Here is a 21,293-nt window from a genome sequence, read left to right as displayed (position 1 = left end):
ACTGCAGCAGCAATGTTTGTAAATATGCAACTCTTACACATCTATCTACGCACGCAAAGGTGTGTTGGAAGTACGTATCGTTGGCAAGATTTAGTAGGAACGAGACTACCCCTTAATTAATTGAATACGGAAGCCCATTGAGACCATTCAACCACCCATTCAATATCCACATTCTTAAAATCCGCATTCAGCTCGGAGTGTTCAAGTTCAACTGCGGGTGATGTTTTATTTCCCTGCCGACTCAACCATAGAGATAGAGAAATACTTTGGTGGGGGTGGGGGAGGTCTGGAAAATATTTTTTCATGTCATGTCAAAAAAATTTAACCCCTCTTAAAGCCATAAATGTACGATCTTATAATATGAAATTGGTTAATTTTTTTCAAACCTGATTTTTTTTTGCATATTTGTAATGTTTACACATGTCCCAACTTGCACCAAATGGAATCGGCCAAATTTGTTGTCTTTGTAGGTCAACAGAGCAAAGTTCGACATATTATCATAATTTAAAAATTATGATAATATGTCCTCCCATAGAACTGCATGTTAAATGGCCAAAATAACCATTGGGGTTTCTTTCACTTTACCTTGTTATTTCAACTTAAAATGTACAGCAACCCTTCCCGGCAGTTATTACTAATATTATTTCAACATTTTGAATAAAGAATAACAAAATTAAAATTGGACGGAAATCGTACATTAAGGCTTTAATGGACCTAAAACATTTTTTGACCCCCTCTCTTATAGCAGGTACAAAAATATGTTGACCCCCTCCCATTGTAATGTACATGTACCAGCTATATCAGAGGACAGGGGAAACGTGATACAAAAACTTGTATAAGTGCAATCAAATTGTACCCATGTCATTGATTTAATTGATGTGGAATTGTGGAAATTTTCCCCCATAATGATTGGAATACCACATGATGATCAATTGTAAAGAATATAATTTGATATAATGGTCAAAATACAGTGATAATAAATTAACAATCATGAAACATAAAAATTGTTAACACTAAAGAATAACAAAGACATTGCATTGCAGCCGGCCGTTTAGTGATTTAAAGAGCAGACCTGAAGGAACAAGGAACTGACACAAACCTCAAAATTAAGTTAAGACAATTTTAACACTACATAATTATATATCTGACTATTGAATGATTTATCTAAGTACCTGATCAAATACCTTAATCTGCTATGTAGGCCTACTTTTTTTTCAAATTTCAGGCTTCAGGACTAACGTTGCTAAAGTTTTTACACCCCCTGTTCATACACCAAAAACTTTTTAACCCCCCCACTACTATTCAGAACTAAAATTGCATGACCACCTACATATTTTTCAGCCCCACCAAAGCACTTTTTGAACAATCCCGAATGAATGAATGAATTGTTGAATGAATTGTTGAATGAATGAATGAATGAATGAATGAATGAATGAATTAATTAATTAATTAATTAATTAATTAATTAATTAATTAATTAATTAATTAATTAATTAATTAATTAATTAATTAATTAATTAATTTATTTATTTATTTATTTATTTATTTATTTATTTATTTATTTATTTATTTATTTATTTATTCATTCATTCATTCATTCATTCATTCATTCATTCATTCATTCATTCATTCATTCATTCATTTATTTATTTATTTATTTATTTATTTATTAATATATTAATTTATTTATTTATTAATATATTAATTTATTAATTTATTTATTTATGAATTAATTAATAATGATGATGATGATGATGATGATGATGATGATGATGATTTTGTCCCCTACCACCCCCTCCCCCAAACCCGCATCATTTTATGAAGTTGGTCTATAAGATCGTTTTTCCAGTTTCAATTTTTTGATAATAAAGATTTTTTATTTTAAAGTCGTCCAGTAAGAATTTAACATCGTCGGTTAGGGCTGTACAAGTAAATAGTTTCCAATCTAAGTCCCGATCTAAAAGTATGTGAATATTATTATATTTAATTATGTTGATTTTTAGTAATTTTGTGACGTTTTGAAACTGAAGTTATCAGGTTCTATTCCGGGGTTCTATTATTGTAAAATAAATACCTGCATTGTCCTCGGTATTTTCTCTATTGTCCCATATGTAACACCGTAGCTTCTCATCCGCAAGTAAAACAGAGGGCGCTGATGTAGCCACCTGCTAAAAAGCCAATTAAGCGTTTTTAATTTTAACTTGTTACAATAAAATGCGCCATTTACTCTCTAGTTTGCTATTCGAAGAAGAAAATAAGTTCAAGATATTTATATTGAATCATTAAATTGATTGTTCCTTGCTTTTTGGTGCCAAAAAGCAATTTATATTAGATTTTTAATGTTTGAGAAATATTCAAATTTCTAGATTTAAAACAATAATAAATTCAGATAAAATTCTTCTATTCCAGTGTTGAGTTGAAATTAAATATGTAAGTAGATGACGTCACTCGTCTCTTTGAACGGTACCTGCAACGAAATTAATATTCATATTCCGATCTAGATCTGAAATATAAGACCCACGGTCACCCACCTGGCAGTGTGAAAAAAAACAAGAGTTGGTGATTTCAATCAATACTCGAAGAATTTAAATGCAAGTTTTGCCCAGCAAATGGTCAAGTGATAACCACCATCACCCTTCTGATGACTCTTTTAGCAGTAGCGAGCCGGCTGGTTCGCGGTGCAATTTTTAAATATGAAACAGTTGCCGTAATTATTGCATTAGTTGTTGTGTATAGTTTTGTTTTTCATCGCGATCTCGTACGCAGTGTCTTCCAAAGGGCCCATCTGTTGTCTTCCGGGGGAGGACATGGGTCACGTTTAGCCCCTGGTAAACCAGTGCAAGCCCCACTTCAGCAACAAGATTTAATATCACCAAGTTTTTCATTTGGTTCAGCAGAGAGAGGCCCTGTGCAGAAGGAGTTCAGAGAAGATCATGTAGCTGTGTATGCAATTCAGGGGCGTAGACCCCGCATGGAGGATCGCTATGATATTGTCAATGATACGCAGCACACTGGCGTTGGGTTTTATGGAATTTTTGATGGACATGGTGGAGAGGTAAGTGTGTTAAGAATTGATTAATAATTAGTTATATTTTAGGTATGCCAGGCAAACACATTTGCTAGTCAGCCAAATTCGCCGAAAATGTCAATGCATTTTTACATAGAAATTTAAAACAACTGGCCGAAGAAGGAAACCTACATAAATATATTTTCTATACTTCACTTGACCCAAGTATATGATTTTTTATGGTGATAAGACACTCGCTCATGGAATTTTAGAGGGATTTTGATAGCAGGTCCATTAAAAAAAGCTGCTATCATAATGAGACAAAAGATCTAGAAACACCCCTGAAATGCCGTTTTGGGGAATTTTGCTAGCTGAATCTTTTTGACAAATGTTGTTTAATGAAAGTCAATCTTTGACAAGATGTAACTTTGCTACGGAAAGTGCTATGAAAAAAGGGTTTTCAGTTTTGGCTTTGTTTACTCAAGGGCTTTAATTTGATATATAAAATGATGCAGTTTGATGGCAAATTTGAATTCACCTAGCATACCTATATATTTAATTATGTTTTTATTTCTGTTTTATGTGTTGAGAAATGTCAGGCATGTTTGTAGGATTAGAATTTCGGTTTACTTTCAAGAGTCATAAGACACAGACAGACAGAGTCTGAGAACTCTAACTAGCCCCAGGTACTTGCACCTCTGTCACTACGATTTCCGCTGATATCTCTGCATGCACGAAACTGCCCGAAAATTAGCCCTATTCCCGGCAACAATTGTCGACAAACTCACAATACTCAACAAAGTATGCCGAATTTAGCAGTTTCATTCTTATGCAGTTCAAGCTTTTTCTCAGTTAAGGGGGTACTACACCCCTGGCTAATTTTGTGCCTATTTTTGCATTTTTCTCAAAATTATAGCATATTGATGACAAGTAAGATATGTATATTATAGGGGCAAGGACTACAACTACTGCACTGGAAATCTTAATTCAGTACCGTACAGACAACAGTTATGGAGTTACAGTCAAAAATGAGGGAAAACCAATATTTGATCAATAAATCAATAACTACTTGCATTGAGTTACTGAATTTTCAGTGTAGTAGTTGTAGTCCTTGCCCCTATAATATACATATGGCTAACTCCACAGAAATGGTACATTTTCATAAATTTTAAAAGTTCATTCAATGCTTCCAAGTTATTGTTTCCTGGAAAGTAGACTAACAAAGCTTTCAGAAACCACTTTTGTTTTTTGCCTTGCACAATTTAATATATTTTTATGACAATTTGATGTTTGGGGAACTGGAATAGGTTTGTGTATCCCTAATTTTGCAGGAAATTGCTGATCTTATGAGTATTACTATTGCTGATCCCAGTGTACATGCACAAAAGATATGTATTAGTGGTTTAATATTAGCTTTGATATCTCTACTGCAATTCCAGAACAAAATTTAAACCCATCAGTAACATTATAAATGTATACCGGTACTACGGCCTTCAAATGTGGGTATTGAAATGTCCCGTCTGTCACAGAAAAACATCAAAAAGTTGTTTATTTTCCATATTTTAATATATTTTTTGTTCAAAACTTAATTCATATCAAGTAGGCCACATATAAAAAACAAAGTAAAATATTCCATCTCAAAATGTGTCCGTCTGTCACATTTTAGCATTCTTACCATGTACAATCAAATGGGGGGAAAATTTTCAAGCCAGAAATTTTTGGTTTTTTACTTCAGATTCATATTCTGCACTAAATTTGGGCAAATAAAAAATGATTTAATGCTCATTTTGACAATTAAAATTCCATCTGGCAGTCAATCCATTGTAAACACTAAAATTTGATCATTTTTATGGGTACTGGCTGTTTGAGGTTGACTCCCTTTGCATGAGAGGCCTCAAATGATGTTTAAGGTAATATTTTATCATGATTAGATGTTGTTTGTAATTTCTGTATGAAAATAAATCCCACAAAGTATATTTGAGCAACTCACCATTGCTCTAAAGATCACTGTAAAAAATGTTCAAAAATGGTCCTGTCTGTCACGTCCCGTCTGTCACGACTTTGGCGAGCCCAGGTATAAAAATCTCAGCTTTGTATTTATTTTTTTTTTTTGAGTATGATGTTTACTGAGAGTTTATGTACCAATGTTTAATTTTGACAGCATTTTTCAATAAATCTCACTTGAGAACAGATAGAGTTTTGCAAGAATGTCCTTTTTTTTTTTAAATGGGTGCTTTTTCCGTCCGTCTGTCACGCTGTATTTCAATTTGCAACCATACAGCCATTGAATCACATGGTTTCATCTTGTGTGTTTTAAATTAAATTATGACATGTTCTCTTTGACTTGGAGTATAACAATTTGGGATATATGTCTTGTAGATTTTTTTGTTGAGGCATTTGAAAAAAAAAGAGCCTATCTAAATGTCACGTCTGTCACGCTGGAGTTAGCCATATCTTACTTGCCACCAATGCACTACAAGTTTTGAGAAAAATGCAAAAATAGGCACAAAAGCAAGTGCTATAAAAATAAACATTTCTTTCACAGATGTTTGTTTATTGTGGAAAATAATGCACATTATTTTAATTTTTATGTGAAATTTTGTGAAAATTACGAAAACTTACAGTTTGTTATCCATATAATATATGCAAACCATTAACTTGTGTTTACCTCTTCATCTATCACATATTATAAATGCATGGAAAACAAGTGCATCTTTATGTGATAGATGAAGAGGTAAAGATTAGAACAGATGATGGGAAAGCGAGTGGCAGAATGTTGAGAAACAATGTAGGTAGTTAGATGTCAAAATTAACATTCCACAATCAAGATATCAATAATGTAACAAAACAGTTTTTTTTGTCATGCAAGATTCTCGAAAATGTTCCCCCAAACAGGCTACTGAAATTGAATTTGTACTGCATTTTGTTCTGAAAAATGGCAACATTATTTCGGTTTGTCACTAGCACAGTACAAAAAAGAATTTTAAAGCAATCACTTGGCGTAGTTTTATACGGGGCACTCATCGGGGAAAAATATCATGAACACATTTTTAATCTTGTCAGCATGGTGGGTAAAAAGGAATGCAATCATCAATGGTTATGCGAAGCGTGATGCTTGTCCAAGGAGACTCTTGATGTCTGATGTCACTTTTGGTTGGTCATCATGAGCTGGTGCTACACTAATTCAGCCTAGCCAATTGGTCCTCTCAGAGGGTATCAGATGGCACTGAGCTAGTGCTACACTGATTCAGCCAAGGTAATTGGTCCTCTCAGAGGATATCAGATGGCACTGAGCTAGTGCTACACTGATTCAGCCTAGCTAATTGGTCCTCTCTGAGGATATCAGATGGCACTGAGCTGGTGCTACACTGATTCAGCCTAGTTATTAAATTGGTCCTCTCAGAGGGTATCAGATGGCCCTGAGCTGGTTGTACACTAATTCAGCCTAACTAATTGGTCCTCTCAGAGGGTCTCAGATGGCACTGAGCTGGTGCTACACTGATTCAGCCTAGCTAATTGGTCCTCTCAGAGGCCACACTGAAAAAATATTTTTTTGCCTACACTGTACATGCAATAGTGCAAGTAGTGTTTGCTCAGCAGCCCTATGTATGCTTAGATTTATATAAAGTTGATAAAAATTAAGATGGCTATTTTCCATAATTTTGTACATGTTTATCTATTTATACAATTTCTTTTAAACTCACAAGAAAAAGCTCTTGAATAGGTTGCCAACTTGCTATATTTGGAAGAAAACAACATTTAATGAAATTAAGGGGTTGTTTGGAATGACAGGTGAGTCAGGGGTCAAAAACAAAATTTTTACCTTTTTGACCTCAGCACATGTGTATGTATGATCTGCCATACAAAAATTAAAAAACAATACCTCAAAGTATCATTTTAATGTTTTTGTCATAATCACGCTTTTCTACAAATTTCATCTGTTTGTACCGGGCGTGTCTGTTGCCAGGTAGGCCTACATGACAGCATAGACACACGTTACAACCTTGAATAATAATACAGAATTGTGACGTTATATTCTTCTTAACCTATCTTAGAACTGCCTATTATTTCAATTGTTATACTGTTCTGGTTGGTTTATTGCATATACTGTATAGAAATTATGCAATATGACGTCGAGCATGACAGAGTCATCTTCATTCAAATAAAATTCAGGTACCCGTAAGGTACCACGAACAATTCGCACGATAATACAATAAAACAGATGAAAGGTATGAATGGTTGTGGAATCGAATTGCAGACCTGTCCCTCTGTCACCTTAGAACTGCATCTCGTGGGCAATGGTAGGTAATAAACCAGCCGGAACGGTATAACAATTGAAATAACAGCATGTCTTGGTCTCAATTCAAGATGTGCAATTTGGACACACCTACTCGTTGGCTGATTTATACTTCAACAGTTCCTCAAAGCAATATCAGAAAAGCCACTATCTCATTGTTCATTGGCCCGCAGTATGCGCTTCGCCCCAGGGCACTCAACTTTAGAATTGATGGGTATATGTGCCTACAAGCGTCGCTAAGTAGGCGATATCAGTACAAACGTTGGGTTTTTTTAATAAAAAAAGGGTCATTATGTACAATCAAAATGAAAAAGGGTCATTGGGTATAATATTTTGAAAACTGAAGGTGCCTGGTCATCGCGTATAGTCGGCTTCAAAAGAGAGGCATATATTGACAGGCACATACCGTCACCTCTAAAGTTGATGCCCCCGGTGCTCGCATTATATTTTGTTCATGGCTCGGCTTTTAAAACTCCCACACATCACAATAAGGCTATTGAAAAGTGTATAGAATAGCTAATGATAGACCGGTCCCTGCGATTAGTCGCGGACCCGAGCGACAATATAGTAAACACATCGAGTTTATAACACAAGTGACAGTAGTCGTGAATTATGGAGGGTTTCATTGAACTTCTACCAGCAAAATATGGAATAATACTAACACAAGACACCAATCGAGATGATGATACCAGCCATAATGGAAGGCTTGTATTTGACCTTCTTATGAATCCAATTTCGTGGCGAGAAGTTAAAAAGGTAATGTATATTTCAAGAAATTTGGGTTCAAAAATTCCGTATCAGCTCGTATCATCAATTCCGTAAATATGGCGTATAGAGGCACAACTTGACAATAAACTGAACTATTTAAGCGTAAAGGACGCACTGGATACACATAAATTTGTGTTTCCTTGCTGGCGGAATAGTTGCAAAACTCTTTTTTGTCAAAAAAGTTGGACAATTTATGAATTATGAGTGGCAAAATAGCGAAGGAAATAGACTTTTCCAACCATGTAAAACTACACTGGGTTGTTGACATGGTCGACATACATTAAGGCATACGCATGTTCCTAAAGTAGGAGGTAAGTACTATAATTAATTGTTTAAAGTGCTCAACATACCAGCAAAAATTCATAGGGTCATCAGAGTACAGGGACTTTGTGAAATACTGGGTTCAAAATAAAAGTGCGTGAGCCGATATGCAACATCAAATATAAAAGCCGATTTACATAATTTCCCATGACCTTACAGAAGTGATCGTGCTCAAATATAAAACTATAGAGTTTGGTCCTTGATATGCACCATCAATTGTGTACTTGTGATCAATATTGCTAGGCAAACAATCACAGCAAACATGCCAAAATCCTCCCATTTCTCCTCCATTAACACACATATAAACCCATCCCTTAATTTTAGCATTTTGACAATTGCAGGTAAAATGTCAGAACAGAAACAAGTTACCGTAATTACATTAAAAAAGTTGTTGAATTTTCATAATTTTTACATGCGTGTTTTAATTCTGTTATCATTACCAATAAAGGTCTCCAAAACACTCTGCTCCATATCCTAAAAATATTGTATTTTTGATGTTTGACTCTAAATGTGGCCTTTTAATATACCGGTACCATGTACTGTAAGGCGGACATTACACTAAGGAATCCAGGTGACATGCTGATACACTCATCTTTATCACCCCAGGGGGCAACTGACTTGATGGTGTCTTCATTCTTCAATTGAGTATTACAGATTTGTGAAATATATAGCATGCCTGCATTCCACTGAATTAGCGGTGTCATTTATAAATAAATTGAATTAGGTGGTATAACATGTGTACTGTTATTGAATTTGCTGTGCTAAATTAATTTGAAAGTAATTCATTTGATGTTAGACATTTTTTATTTGGTTTGAATGTGTATTTACAGTGTGTTTTTACAGTCTACATGTATGATATCTTGGGGTGGAATGAAATTATGTGAAAACTAGAGCGATAACCGCACCATAGCTGAACCATGTGGCTTCGGCAGTATATTGTGGTAGGCCTATACCTACAATTGAAGCATTTTGAAAACTTGACCTTTGACCCCTTTATTGCCCCTTAATGACCTTAAATGAATTTTAAAATATTTGCAACATGTTTAGAATGTCATAAGAATCATTGCGTTTAAATTTCAGCTCAATCAGAGCATTTGGTAAAACTTGACCTTTGACCCTTTATTACCCCTCAATGACCTTAAATGATTCGTAAAATGTTTTTAAAATGTTTAGCATGTCATAAGGATCAATGCATATAAATTTCAGCTCAATTGGAACGTTTTGAAAAACTTGACCTTTGACCCTTAATGACCTTAAATGAATTTTACAATATTTGCAACATGTTTAGAATGTCATAAGGATCATTATGCTTTAAATTTCAGCTCAATTGGAGCATTTTGAACAACTTGACCTTTGACCCCTTTATGACCCCTTAATGACCTTAAATGAATTTTACAATATTTGCAACATGTTTAGAATGTCATAAGGATCATTGCATTTAAATTTAAGCTCAATCGGAGCATTTTTGGTTAAAATGACCTTTTTTGACCCCTGTGACCCCTGCATGACCTCTGACGTTTGGAAATATTTTTATTATATTCTTTATGTTTTCCTCTTTCATATGACACCACTCATGGGATCATACCTTCGTGGCATTTAGAGATATGTCCATTTCAGACCAAATGGTTAGTTAGTAACATACACACTTATAGGCTGATACCATTTCATGGTTCAGCAAAAATCAGCTGGGCTGGTAGATGAAGAAAAGGGAAGTATTTTTTTAATGACTAAAGAATTTATAAACCAAAAGTTGTGAAATTTAAAATTCTCTTTGAGATCACACAAAAAGACACACAAAAATAAGCCTCCCTTATATAAACTTTAAACTTTGTCTCAAAGCTCCCACATGCATTAGAAACAGGCCTTATATTATGCCTGGACCAGGAGCTAATAAAAATTCCCTTTAAAAGGGAAAGCCAGCCTCAATGTAGAAGAGGTCTTGTAATTAGTTTTGATCAATGTGAAAGGCATTTTTAGGATCACGGCTTACTACATCCATGTTTAATGACAGTCCACCAAACCATCAACGGTGAGAACATGTACACTGAAACTGCAGAAAACATTAACTCCTAATCTCATGTCAACTCTTTAATTCATTATTGTTCATTATTATTAATTCATTATTGTTCTCTAAATTGTTCTGTTCTGTTTTTTTTTTTTTTTTTTGTCTTTTCAGCTTTTTACCCACGATATCTCAATTTCCAATTTTTTAATACCAAACTTACGAACTCAATATCTTCGCTTAGGAATGTCCGATTTTATTGGGGAAAACGGCGTTGTGGAGCAAAATAGCTCTTTATGTGAAAGCCTCCAAATTTATAAGCTGTCAAAAGATGTCTGTTTTTGACATGATACGCCACATTTCTTAAAGACCCATTCAGTGATCCCAGCGCAAGAGTAAAAAAATTAAAATTGTTTATAAATTGCTTAAAAGAGAAGGATAGGCCTAAGTCATTCAAATTGTTATTTGGTATTTTTGAAATGCCAAATTTGGCAAAAAACGAAGAAAACAGCAGTACTGACGAAGTTCAAGCCCCGCCATTCAAATACATGTAGCTAATTTTAGATACTGTCAGGATCTAAAAATACAGATTCGTGTAAAATGTCTTATTTTGTCTTAAATATGCCTACACGGCTTTCGGCTGAACCATTCGCAGACTTAGCACATCCATGTAATAACAAAGGTACGGTACCAACATTTTGATGATTTTTACGATCGTCCGGATGAGCAAATCACTGAATGGGCCTTTAATATTAATAATAGATAAGCTGCCTTTAAAAATATTATTGACAATGTTGAGAGTAGGAATTGCCTTGAAAAATGTCTCAAAAATACAAGATGCCAGTTTTATTCTGGTCTGAAACGGTCAGACAATATTTTAAACATTAATAACATCATAAACCCAAATCGTGAAAAAAATCACCCCGGGTAGATTTTTGGCTATTTCTCCATTTACGATCCTGCCCAAAAGTGTCTGCTTTCAATATACCACGTCACAAATACTACACTGCACTGACTGCAGGTTTTAGTTAAAAGGGCATTTCGTGATCCACAGCATCATCCCCCAACTTTTCTCAAGAAAAGTTGAGATTTTTATATCACTGGAAACCTCTGGCTACATAATGTTTATGTACAAAATATTTCTTGCAGATTAATTCGTTTAGCAAAGTAATCGTGAAATTTGAATTTCGTTCTGGTATACCAGAACGAAATTACAACACATTGTCTACACACATAATCATGCATAACTCGTAAAGGCAAAATCGGAATCAACTGAAATTTTTAGAATAAGCTTTTTTGTGGATATCTACTGAAAAATGTCATAAAAAAGGATGCTAGGATCACGAAATACTCCTTTAATTAAGCCATATAACATAATTTAAACTCACCTTACATGTACATTTTATTTTAAAATAATTTGATATTAATTAGCAATGTATAGTTTACTATATGATAGATGGTGGCAAGCACATTTATAAAGGACTGATTACTCACTGCAAGGGCATTTCGTGATCCACAGCATCATCCCCCAACTTTTCTCAAAAAAAGTTGAGATTTTTATATCACTGGAAACCTCTGGCTACATAAGGTTTATGTACAAAATATTTCTTGCAGATTAATTCGTTTAGCAAAGGAATCATGAAATTTGAATTTATAAAGGACTGATTACTCACTGCAATCTTCACTCTTGTGTGTTTTGACTGTAAGTTTATGAATCAAATAAAAATGATAGAAAGTAGCTTCACTTACGTTATGTGTCATTTTATTTATAACATAGAAGTTATTAAATTAATAAAGTAAGACAATTTATTTATCTATAAGTGCATGTCAAATGGGTACATTTTTTCAATACTATAGGCCTGCATGCATAAATTATGCCCACATGCATAAATTATGCCCATATTATAGCTAGGCCCTAAAACTTTATTTTGCATCGGATTTTCCCGTTGAAAAGACAAAACTGATGTTTATGATAGCAACTATTTCATCAATAGCATTTTGAGTCATTTTTATCCATAAAACGACACAGGATAGGATAGATAATTACTTTGACATCAATATGGTCCATATGATGAAGATTTTGATTCTTAGATGATAGATCTGTTATCAACATGATATCACGCTGTTCAGTGGTCAAGGACCCCGGATCATAGGTGATGTAATTTTCTTCTGCTGACCATATGATGCTGTATATTAACTACATGTATTATTGTTACATTTTAGGCCTATACCTAAAACTTTTAAAGTCATATTAATTCAAACATAACTTTGGTAATACTCACGCGTTTTCATTCGTTGAAACGGCAAAACATACTTACTTTTCCTGACAAATCGAATTACAACAATTTTTAAAAATTCCACCGCAAAAAATTTAAAAAAATAAGTCATTCCAATACCAATAAAAGTTAATCTCTTGAGCAAACAGACCCGATCCCAGAAATATATACCAGCCCGAGAATGGGCTGGCGAAAAGAGCTCCTGTTCCCAAAGATGGCTCCTGGTCCTATCGTTGACACTGTAAAATATTGGACACACCAGGAGCCAAACCTGGGCAACCATGGGGTAAAAAAAGCCTGGGTGCCTGCTTAAGGGGCCGTCCATAATTTTCGCCATTTTCACTTACGTACAAAGGGTACGTAAGAGGGGGAGGGGGTATAAATCCCGGGCAAGTGTACGTAAGAAAAATGGCGATTTGTTTGAGCAATAAAACAAAAAATGAAAGTGAAAAATTATGGTATTTTCCAATATTTTATTCATAAGTTATAACCAATTGACCAATTCGTTTTAACAATTCCTATAACATGTCATGCAAACAATGATTTTCTCTTTAATTTTGAGTCTGATGTGCACAGTAGTCCTATTTTGCATTATGCTTAATTTATTTCATACTAAAATGCTTAAAGAAGTATTTTCTATCTGCGCTAGGATCAATGACAGCAAAGGCTATAGTGTGGATTGTCACTGTTGCGACCAGAGGCTAGAAGATGAGAATTCTCATCTTCTCTGTGGCGACAAAAGACTTGACATCCATAGTTTTGCAAGAACATACACCAAACATACCAAAGGGATGTTCCCTCTATATATGATGTGGTCCTGGGGGTTCTTAGTGAAAAAGAGAGTATAGGATGTTCAGCAGATTTTGGAGTGCATTAGCCATTTAGTTTAGATTCGGGCTGTATTTTAAGCTATATTTTAATTAATTGATGGCTTTTGTTTTCATGAAAATATGGTTTTAAAAGGAAGTTTTTAAAGCATTTCTCAACTTATCTGTAAAAACATTAATCCAGAACCAACTATCCTCCTGGCAGGGGTAGCGCTAACTTGCGCCATGGGGTCATAGGCGCATTCTTTTTACTTTTGGCGCACAAAATTACCATTTAGAGGTTGCTAAAGGGTCATTTAAACCACTTATTTCTATTGTTTTGGATCAGTAGTTTCAAAAAATTCAAAGTTTTTGACCCCTTGTTTGAAAACCTAGCACTACCCCTGCCTCCTGGACACTAATATAACCCTAACCCTACCCCTAAACCTAATCAAACCTTTAACCTAAACTCACCTCAACCCCAACCCAACCCAACATCTCAATTTTGCTAATAGTAGTAGGCTTACTCGTGGAAATTCTTCGCCATTTTATTTGTAATGTAACTCGAGGGAGGGAGGGGGTAAAAAGTTACATACGCTTTTGTAATGTAAGTGAAAATGGCGAAAATTATGGACGGCCCCTAATATAAGCCTTGACTAGAAAAAATGTGTGCACATTAATTAAACATAATTAAAATTGGCAATTTTATTTTTCCTTTTTTATTTTATTTTACTTTTTTTACATTTTATTTTACTGGTTATTGAAACATGGAAAGATGCCTATAAAACAGGTCACTTGCATGTTATCCTGACAGCATGAAATAAGAAAACAAGACTACTCACAATACATGTATATTTTGTATGAGAGTTATTTTGTGAGCATTCATTGGCAATATGTTACAAGAAAACCCGGCTCCTGTCAGTCGTAACTCAGTTAAAATTTTAAAAAATGTATTAGCTGCATTAGATTTTCAACATAGGAGGAGCTTTGAGACAAACTTTTTAATTGATTGGGCCTAACAACAATAGATCGCCATAAATACAAACTTAAGCAAAGTGAAAAGAACGAACAGGAAAACAAGTCAACTTTGAAGTGAACCATGTACATGTATGCTATCTAGAGATTATTGAAATCTTTGCCACTGATTATACCCCTAAGCTGCCTTTTTTCAATATCTCACCATTTACCAATAACTAACAACATTGGATAAACCTATTTGTGGCACACTAGAACGTGTTCAGAAACATTGCTGGAGGCTGTTAAATTTTAAAAACTTACTTTTTATTAAATTATAGAGTCATATAAACATAATATTGTATTCGTATTCCACTGATGTTTGGAAGGTTGGAATAAATGTTAGCATGTAGGCCTATTATTGTAGAGATGTGGTGTTAAAATCGGTGGCGTTTTAATTCCTTCCCAGTGTGGGCATAAAATGATTTGGATGGAGCTTAAATTTAATATTTTATTCAAACAGTAGGGTTTCACATGGTATTGGGGCCCCAGAGGTATGTACATGTATGTGTGCCTTCATAATAAAGTATGCAGGTCGACCTACCCAAGTGAGGCTAGACAAATTGTGTGTCTAGGCAATGGGTAGGTTTCACAGAAAATTCTTTGCACGCGCCAGGAATTTTTTTCTCGGAGGGGCATGGGGGGGGGGGGCAAAGTGAATTTCGGGAGGGGGGGCAAAATTGCTGAAAATGCCCTAACCGCACCCAATCCCCTACCCCACCCCCACCCAATCCCCTACCCCACCCCCGTGGTACAACCACTGCTTTGACATGTATCTATGTTTATAAGACAAATCACCATAAAACATAATTTCTGCATGTGAGTGGCAGGGAATGTAACTTGCTCCTGCTGATATTTCTACCGAAAAAAAATGGTTGAAAGTGATGGAAAATTGTATCAAATCAGTCTTGTTGCAACTCAACTTGTTCTCTTCTCGCTAGTCCCAATACCTTTATGACAAGTAGTTTGCCCCTCCAAACCCTGGAGAGCCCACTTGTATTTCAATGTGGATATCAATCATGCAAAAAAAAACAGGTACTTTTTGTAAAACATGTAGTTTTTCACTGGCAAGCGATGTATGTGCATACATCGTAAAACTTTGGGTGTCAAAAACCTGGGGGTACTCAAGTTTGGTGTGTATAGGGGTGTGCCGAATTTGAAAGTGGACCCATCAATATACCAATTTTTCATGAAATTTAGACCCATTGATGTACCAAAATTTAAAATTTCCGGCCAAGCTTAACACAAATTGTCTTAATTTTTTACAAGTTTTCCCATAAATTTTTCATCTTTTCATTTATTTCATTGTATTATAATTATTTAACAGTTTGCAGCCGAATTCAGTGAGAAGTTGTTATCTCAGGCGGTGATGGCACGATTATCACGTGGAGTAACCAACGGGGGCGCGTCAACCATTCACAGATACTAATAGAAGAAATTCTTTCATTGGATGAGAAGTTTCTCACAGTGGCTCGCTCTAACAATGATGTGGCAGGTAAATATAAAGCATATACGGTAATTCAATTGATTGTGGCTGCAACCTCATTTGATTTGATAAATTGGTGAACAAGTAGAGCAATTACACATACCCCACACATGAAATGTTTGTGTGTGCATGTTTGTCATTGTTTGCCTTCAAATGGCTGTTTATAATGTTCATCATGTAACCTAATTACTGCACCTTCCTTAACTAAAGTTTGTACGGTTTATATAAGGCTGATAAAATAAGACTCATAACACCGTGTATTGATATAGAATGGCGTGCACGCAGTTAGGCACAATGCTTACGCTAGTTGTGCATTGCGTAATGCGTGACTGGTGCACGCTTATGTGAATTTGCGCAAGCGTGACTTGGGACTTTATTGATGCGCGCAGTAACAAAAGCCGAATAATTTCCATCTTACATAAGCCGAACAAATTTAAGCACCATCTGTTTTAAAATCTTTCTTACTTAGGAAAAATTGAACAGTTAACAACTCAAAGTGCTACAATTAAGGTTAGCAACTATTTTAAATGTTGCGATTTGGTAGTTCACTGTCTAATTTGCAGTGATAATGACCAATTTGATGCATAATGCCGCACATTTTTTTTTAATGTACCAGTTAAAAAAAATTATACACATTTTTGGGTTAAAACATTCTAAAATGCATTGCACATAACTACCTGTAAATGTTTCAACACTGCCTAAAGCACTATAGGTGACATTTGCCCTGCAAATCCCAAAGTTTGCATCATTACGATCATTACATTGTACGCTAGACACATTTTATTCACTGTCAGAGGAGATTTTTTTGTGTGAATGCAATGGAGCAAATCACTCGAACACCCATTCAGAAGTCCTTGAATCCGGAACAGATAATAATTTGCGTAGAGGCATTGTGGCCTACACTTTGTGCCAAGAACCATACAAGACCGAGAACCGCAAATTTTAATTTTAAAATTATATGTTGCATCGAAATATAATTAAGCGCCTCTTTAAAATGAATTTCTGCAATGCTTCCTTCCTATTCCTAAAATATCTATAGATAAATAAACAAATGATAAAGACCTGAGGTTAGCAGTATTTGTGCTAAATAAAGGTTGCTTTGTTTTCTTTCCTCATCTCTTCTCATCTCTTTGCTTCATCTTTTCTGCCTGCCCTTGAGTAAACTTACACTCCTCCTTGTTGTTTTTTGGGTTTTTTCTACCTGCACCCTAAGAAAATAAACAATATCTAGACTAAAACAAATGCACAGATTCAAGTTGTGTTGATTAGTTGTTACATTGTGTATCCTAATGATATTTTTGAAACGTTTCACCATGGTGTGTAAATAACTAAAATGCCATGTTCCATATATTTTTGCTTTCATGAAAATACAGCACACCCAAAGATCTTGTATCCAAAGAATACCAACTCAAAATTGCCCTGTGTTGTAACTCCTTGTGCAACACACAGCAGAGTTGATACTCTTTGGTTGTCCCTCATTGATCAGATTAAAATCTCAACCTGAAGATGAAAGAGGGGTTAGAGGAAAATGAGACCTCCTACATTTCTATAATCCATGGCTGAAATGTAGTCATTGAAACTAGCTAGCTAGCAAAACACGAACTGATTTGAGGTAGGCTGAGGTGAGAGAAAGCCTGCCTGGGGTTGTTTTGGAATTAGCTGTGAAATGGGGCGTGTATACCATACATGCATTTCAATCTGTCTGCCTAGAGCTTTGGGAAATAAATTTTATTTGACAAAAATAAAATTGTAAAATGAAAATGTCAATTGTAGAGATTGTTTAGAATTCTATTTTCCCATAAAATAGGGAAAATACTTGATTTAATACAAATCTTTTGGGTGACAGTTAAGTCAAAATATTGTAATGATTTTTCCCCAAGGGGTATTTATAAGTTGGTACGGATTCCGGTTAATAAAATAACACGAACAACGTAAAGTGGAGCAAAAGACAAATCAAATACGGTATCACAAAGCAAAACAATTTATTCACACTATATGAAACCTATGTGACAAAAAACCGCTATTATGAATTGTCATGTCATTAAAATATTGGTAAGTCGTACAGTGATGCACAGAAATAAAAGTACGTGTTCAAATGACAAGCTCCGAAACAAAAGTGATGACCGACTGTTGCTGAGGCACGTAGGCAGGCGCCAAAACATGCGCCAAAAAGTAAAGCCTGCCCTCCTCCACAACTGCTCAACAACAGTACAGCCAATCAGGGACGTCGCCACGAGAGGGCGACGCAAATTTCCGTCTACCAGGCCGTGCATAAATGCGTCTACCTTTCGCCACAATCAAGTGTACCACAAAGATAAACGCATTAGCAACCATGTAGAAAGAAATTATAGGGATAATTAACATCGCAATTAGCATTAATTAAGCATAAAACAAGGAATAATTTGGTTATCATTAAGATAAAATAGCCAGAAAACGCCAATTCAGGATGTGCGCCTGTGCATACTGAAGCAATCACGCCATGATCATGCGCGAGTCGATCGGTCAACAAACTCTCCAGGTCAATGTCCGTTCGTCAGTCAAAGGCGACGCATTTTTACATCGCCCAAGTCATCATTTGAAGTAAGCTTAAATATACAAGTAAAAAGGTAAAGCCTGAAAAAGATAGGGAGACACCCGTAGGCTCAGGGCATTTCACTCTCCCCACCTATAAAAAAAGATTTGTACTCAAATCTTGTACAATAAATGATTTTAAAAAAAAATAATGCATATAATTTTGGCGACAGTAAAGAAGCATTGAAAATTTTTCCACCGAAACAAATATTTACATTATGAAGCAATAATTTTGGTAGCTCACACAGTGGCCAAGATATAAAATTTCATTAATCAAAAATAGCGGTGGCACAAAGCCCCGCAAATTTGCATCTACTCAAGAAGCTTCAAAATTGTTTACTGTCAATGCATTTCAATTTTTGGTACATGTAAAAACAAGAAAGTGCCGAAAACAGTTCATGAAAAATGGGCCTAAATTTGGGTGCCTACAAATTTGGAAATTTTGCTTTCATTTCAATTAAATAGATCTTAAAATTACGCCTAAACTCAACCTAAAGGCCTAACGTTGAGTTCTGTCATGTCAGCGGTGCCTAAGTTTGGGTAAATATAACTCGCTAGCTGTTGTTTACAAATTTTGATAAAACCAATGAAAACCAGAAAACCACTAGGCCTAGAATGCTAGGGCCTAGAATAATCGATCACAATTTTTGGATACAAGGGAACATTTTTAACAACAGCCGGGCCTAAAGGGAAATAGCCAAAAAGTGTCAAAAACATTCAATATACAATTTGTAACATTATCAGAAAAGGGAGCGAGTTACACTTACCCTACAATAATACAATTTATAAAATATTCACAGTTTATAAAAGTCCTGGCACTGTGGTAATCTTCATGACGATGCTGAGTTTATGCCCTAGTCTTTAAAAAGACTCAGAAGGCATAAACAAAAAAGTAAAAGTTCTGTGAAGTTGAACACACGATGTCGATGAAATGAGATGAATCCTCCTGCAGCAAAAAAAACAGAAAACATGCAAAAAAAACATTTATGACGCTGGATGGAATTGGTAGCATTAAAATTGAATAATTGAAAGTTCAATTTGGCCTAGTTGTTTAAAATCCCAAACTTTTATAGTAATCGCTGGCTGGGGGATGGTATGTACGTTCCTCGCCATATCTACAGTGTGTTCCGTCTGGTAAGGTACATTCTTCCATGGTCCGGATAACTACAACTCCACTTTTCAAGTGCTCAACGCCGATCTCGCGAGCGCGTTCCTCCCCCAACAAACGAGACATTTTGAGTGTTTGGTGACAGAGCTGTCCAATCGGGTGTCTGGGTGTCTGGTCGGTGTCTTGTTGTGCCAACGTTGTCATGAAGTCCAGGTCATTTGCTGTGGGTTTGGTTTTGACGATGTAGCTGGTAGAATTTGTTGTCTCAGTCGGGTTGCTGTTGAAAGTCACTGTAAGAGGCGCGTCATTGGAGGCTGGTCTGTCTGGTCTTCGACGTCATGGTCTGGTGTCATGGGTACAGCACTTGTTGTAGATGTGATGCCTGGCCCTGGTTCACTGGTCGTGGACTCTCCAGTTGTTGGGAGGTCTGACGGCCCAGCATACAAAGTTTCTGTTGTCAAAGTACTTGGTGCTGGTTTTGCCTTCTTGGGTATTTTATACCCATTAGGCAATGACAAGGTTGACGTGGTCTTGCCATGCCTCCTATTGCAAGCTTGGATGTGCGGCGAAAAATCTGCATTTCTGGCTGAAGCAAAGGAACAGAGTTTACATTGCAGCTTTTGTCTATTCCGGTGCGTATCGGCAACATGCTTGAAAAAGCTTTTCCGATTGACGTACACCTTGCTGCACTCTTTGCATTTAAACTCACACAGATCCATTTTGGTTATCTGATTCGAAAATCAAGTGGCAGATTTGCGTCGACACAAAAAAGCTTATATACTAGGCCTTGTAGCAAAGCTTAGCAATGCACAGTAAGGCCTGAAAATTACGGGCGGACAAAGCCCCGCAAATTTCGTCGACCATCCTCGCCGAAATTCGGGCCTAATTAAAAAGTCATAGTTTTAATTTGTTTAAAACATTAGTCAGAGGACTTACCAGACATTATTGCAACTTACCACTAGTTCCACTGCTCACAATTTGGTCCAAAATCTGTGATTTTGGGCCAAAATTATGTCGACGCAGATCGGCGTAGACCACAGTTATCCCGGGCTTTCTGCATTTTCATGTTGCAAAGCAACTCGAAAGTCCGCGGGAGGTGTACTGAGCATGCGCGATCATGACTGCGTTGCAGTGTACTACAGGGTTGACATCCTGATAGCGTCCTCTGCTACCAAGTTCATACATTGAAATTTTATAATTATTTCAACATGTTCAATATGACTTTCGCAGTGAAAAACTTCACTGGTTTCTTTAAATCAATAAGATGAGGAAAGAATGTTCTAACATTCCTATAATTATTTCACCATGTTCAATATGACTTTCGCAGTGAAAAACTTCACTGGTTTCTTTAAATCAATAAGATGAGGAAAGAATGTTCTAACATTTCTATTTTTTAATTGATGATGATTCTGGCTTTAGTAAAAAAAATAAATGCTTTCATTATTATCATTTGATACCACTTACAATTAATAATTTCACCTTTCTCATATCTCAAACAGTCATGCGTGATTTCGGTAGTCATTCCATTACAAAATTGCCTTTTTACATTCCTACTAAGGTAAACTCGGCCAGCAAGTTACCATTGGAACTTATTTAGCACTGATGAACTACAAACACTTTTATCGCATGAAATCAGG

At 35.6% G+C, this 21,293-nt stretch overlaps 1 protein-coding gene across 1 annotated transcript in view; it reads left to right on the top strand.

Annotated features, from left to right (window-relative positions):
* The first annotated feature begins 2,538 nt into the window (after positions 1 to 2,538).
* The window catches only part of LOC140155683 (protein phosphatase 1L-like), a 29,502-nt gene continuing 10,747 nt past the window's right edge, over positions 2,539 to 21,293 (top strand). The window contains 3 exon segments of the mRNA XM_072178611.1: positions 2,539 to 3,055; positions 15,819 to 15,888; positions 15,891 to 15,986. Of these exon segments, the coding sequence (XP_072034712.1) occupies positions 2,642 to 3,055; positions 15,819 to 15,888; positions 15,891 to 15,986 (580 nt within the window). The 5' untranslated portion in view covers positions 2,539 to 2,641.

This window comes from Amphiura filiformis, chromosome 6, assembly GCF_039555335.1.
Source record: "Amphiura filiformis chromosome 6, Afil_fr2py, whole genome shotgun sequence".
In the NCBI taxonomy this organism is placed as follows: domain Eukaryota; kingdom Metazoa; phylum Echinodermata; class Ophiuroidea; order Amphilepidida; family Amphiuridae; genus Amphiura; species Amphiura filiformis.
Note: the sequence above shows the minus strand (reverse complement) of the source record. Positions and strands in the feature narration are given on the sequence as shown.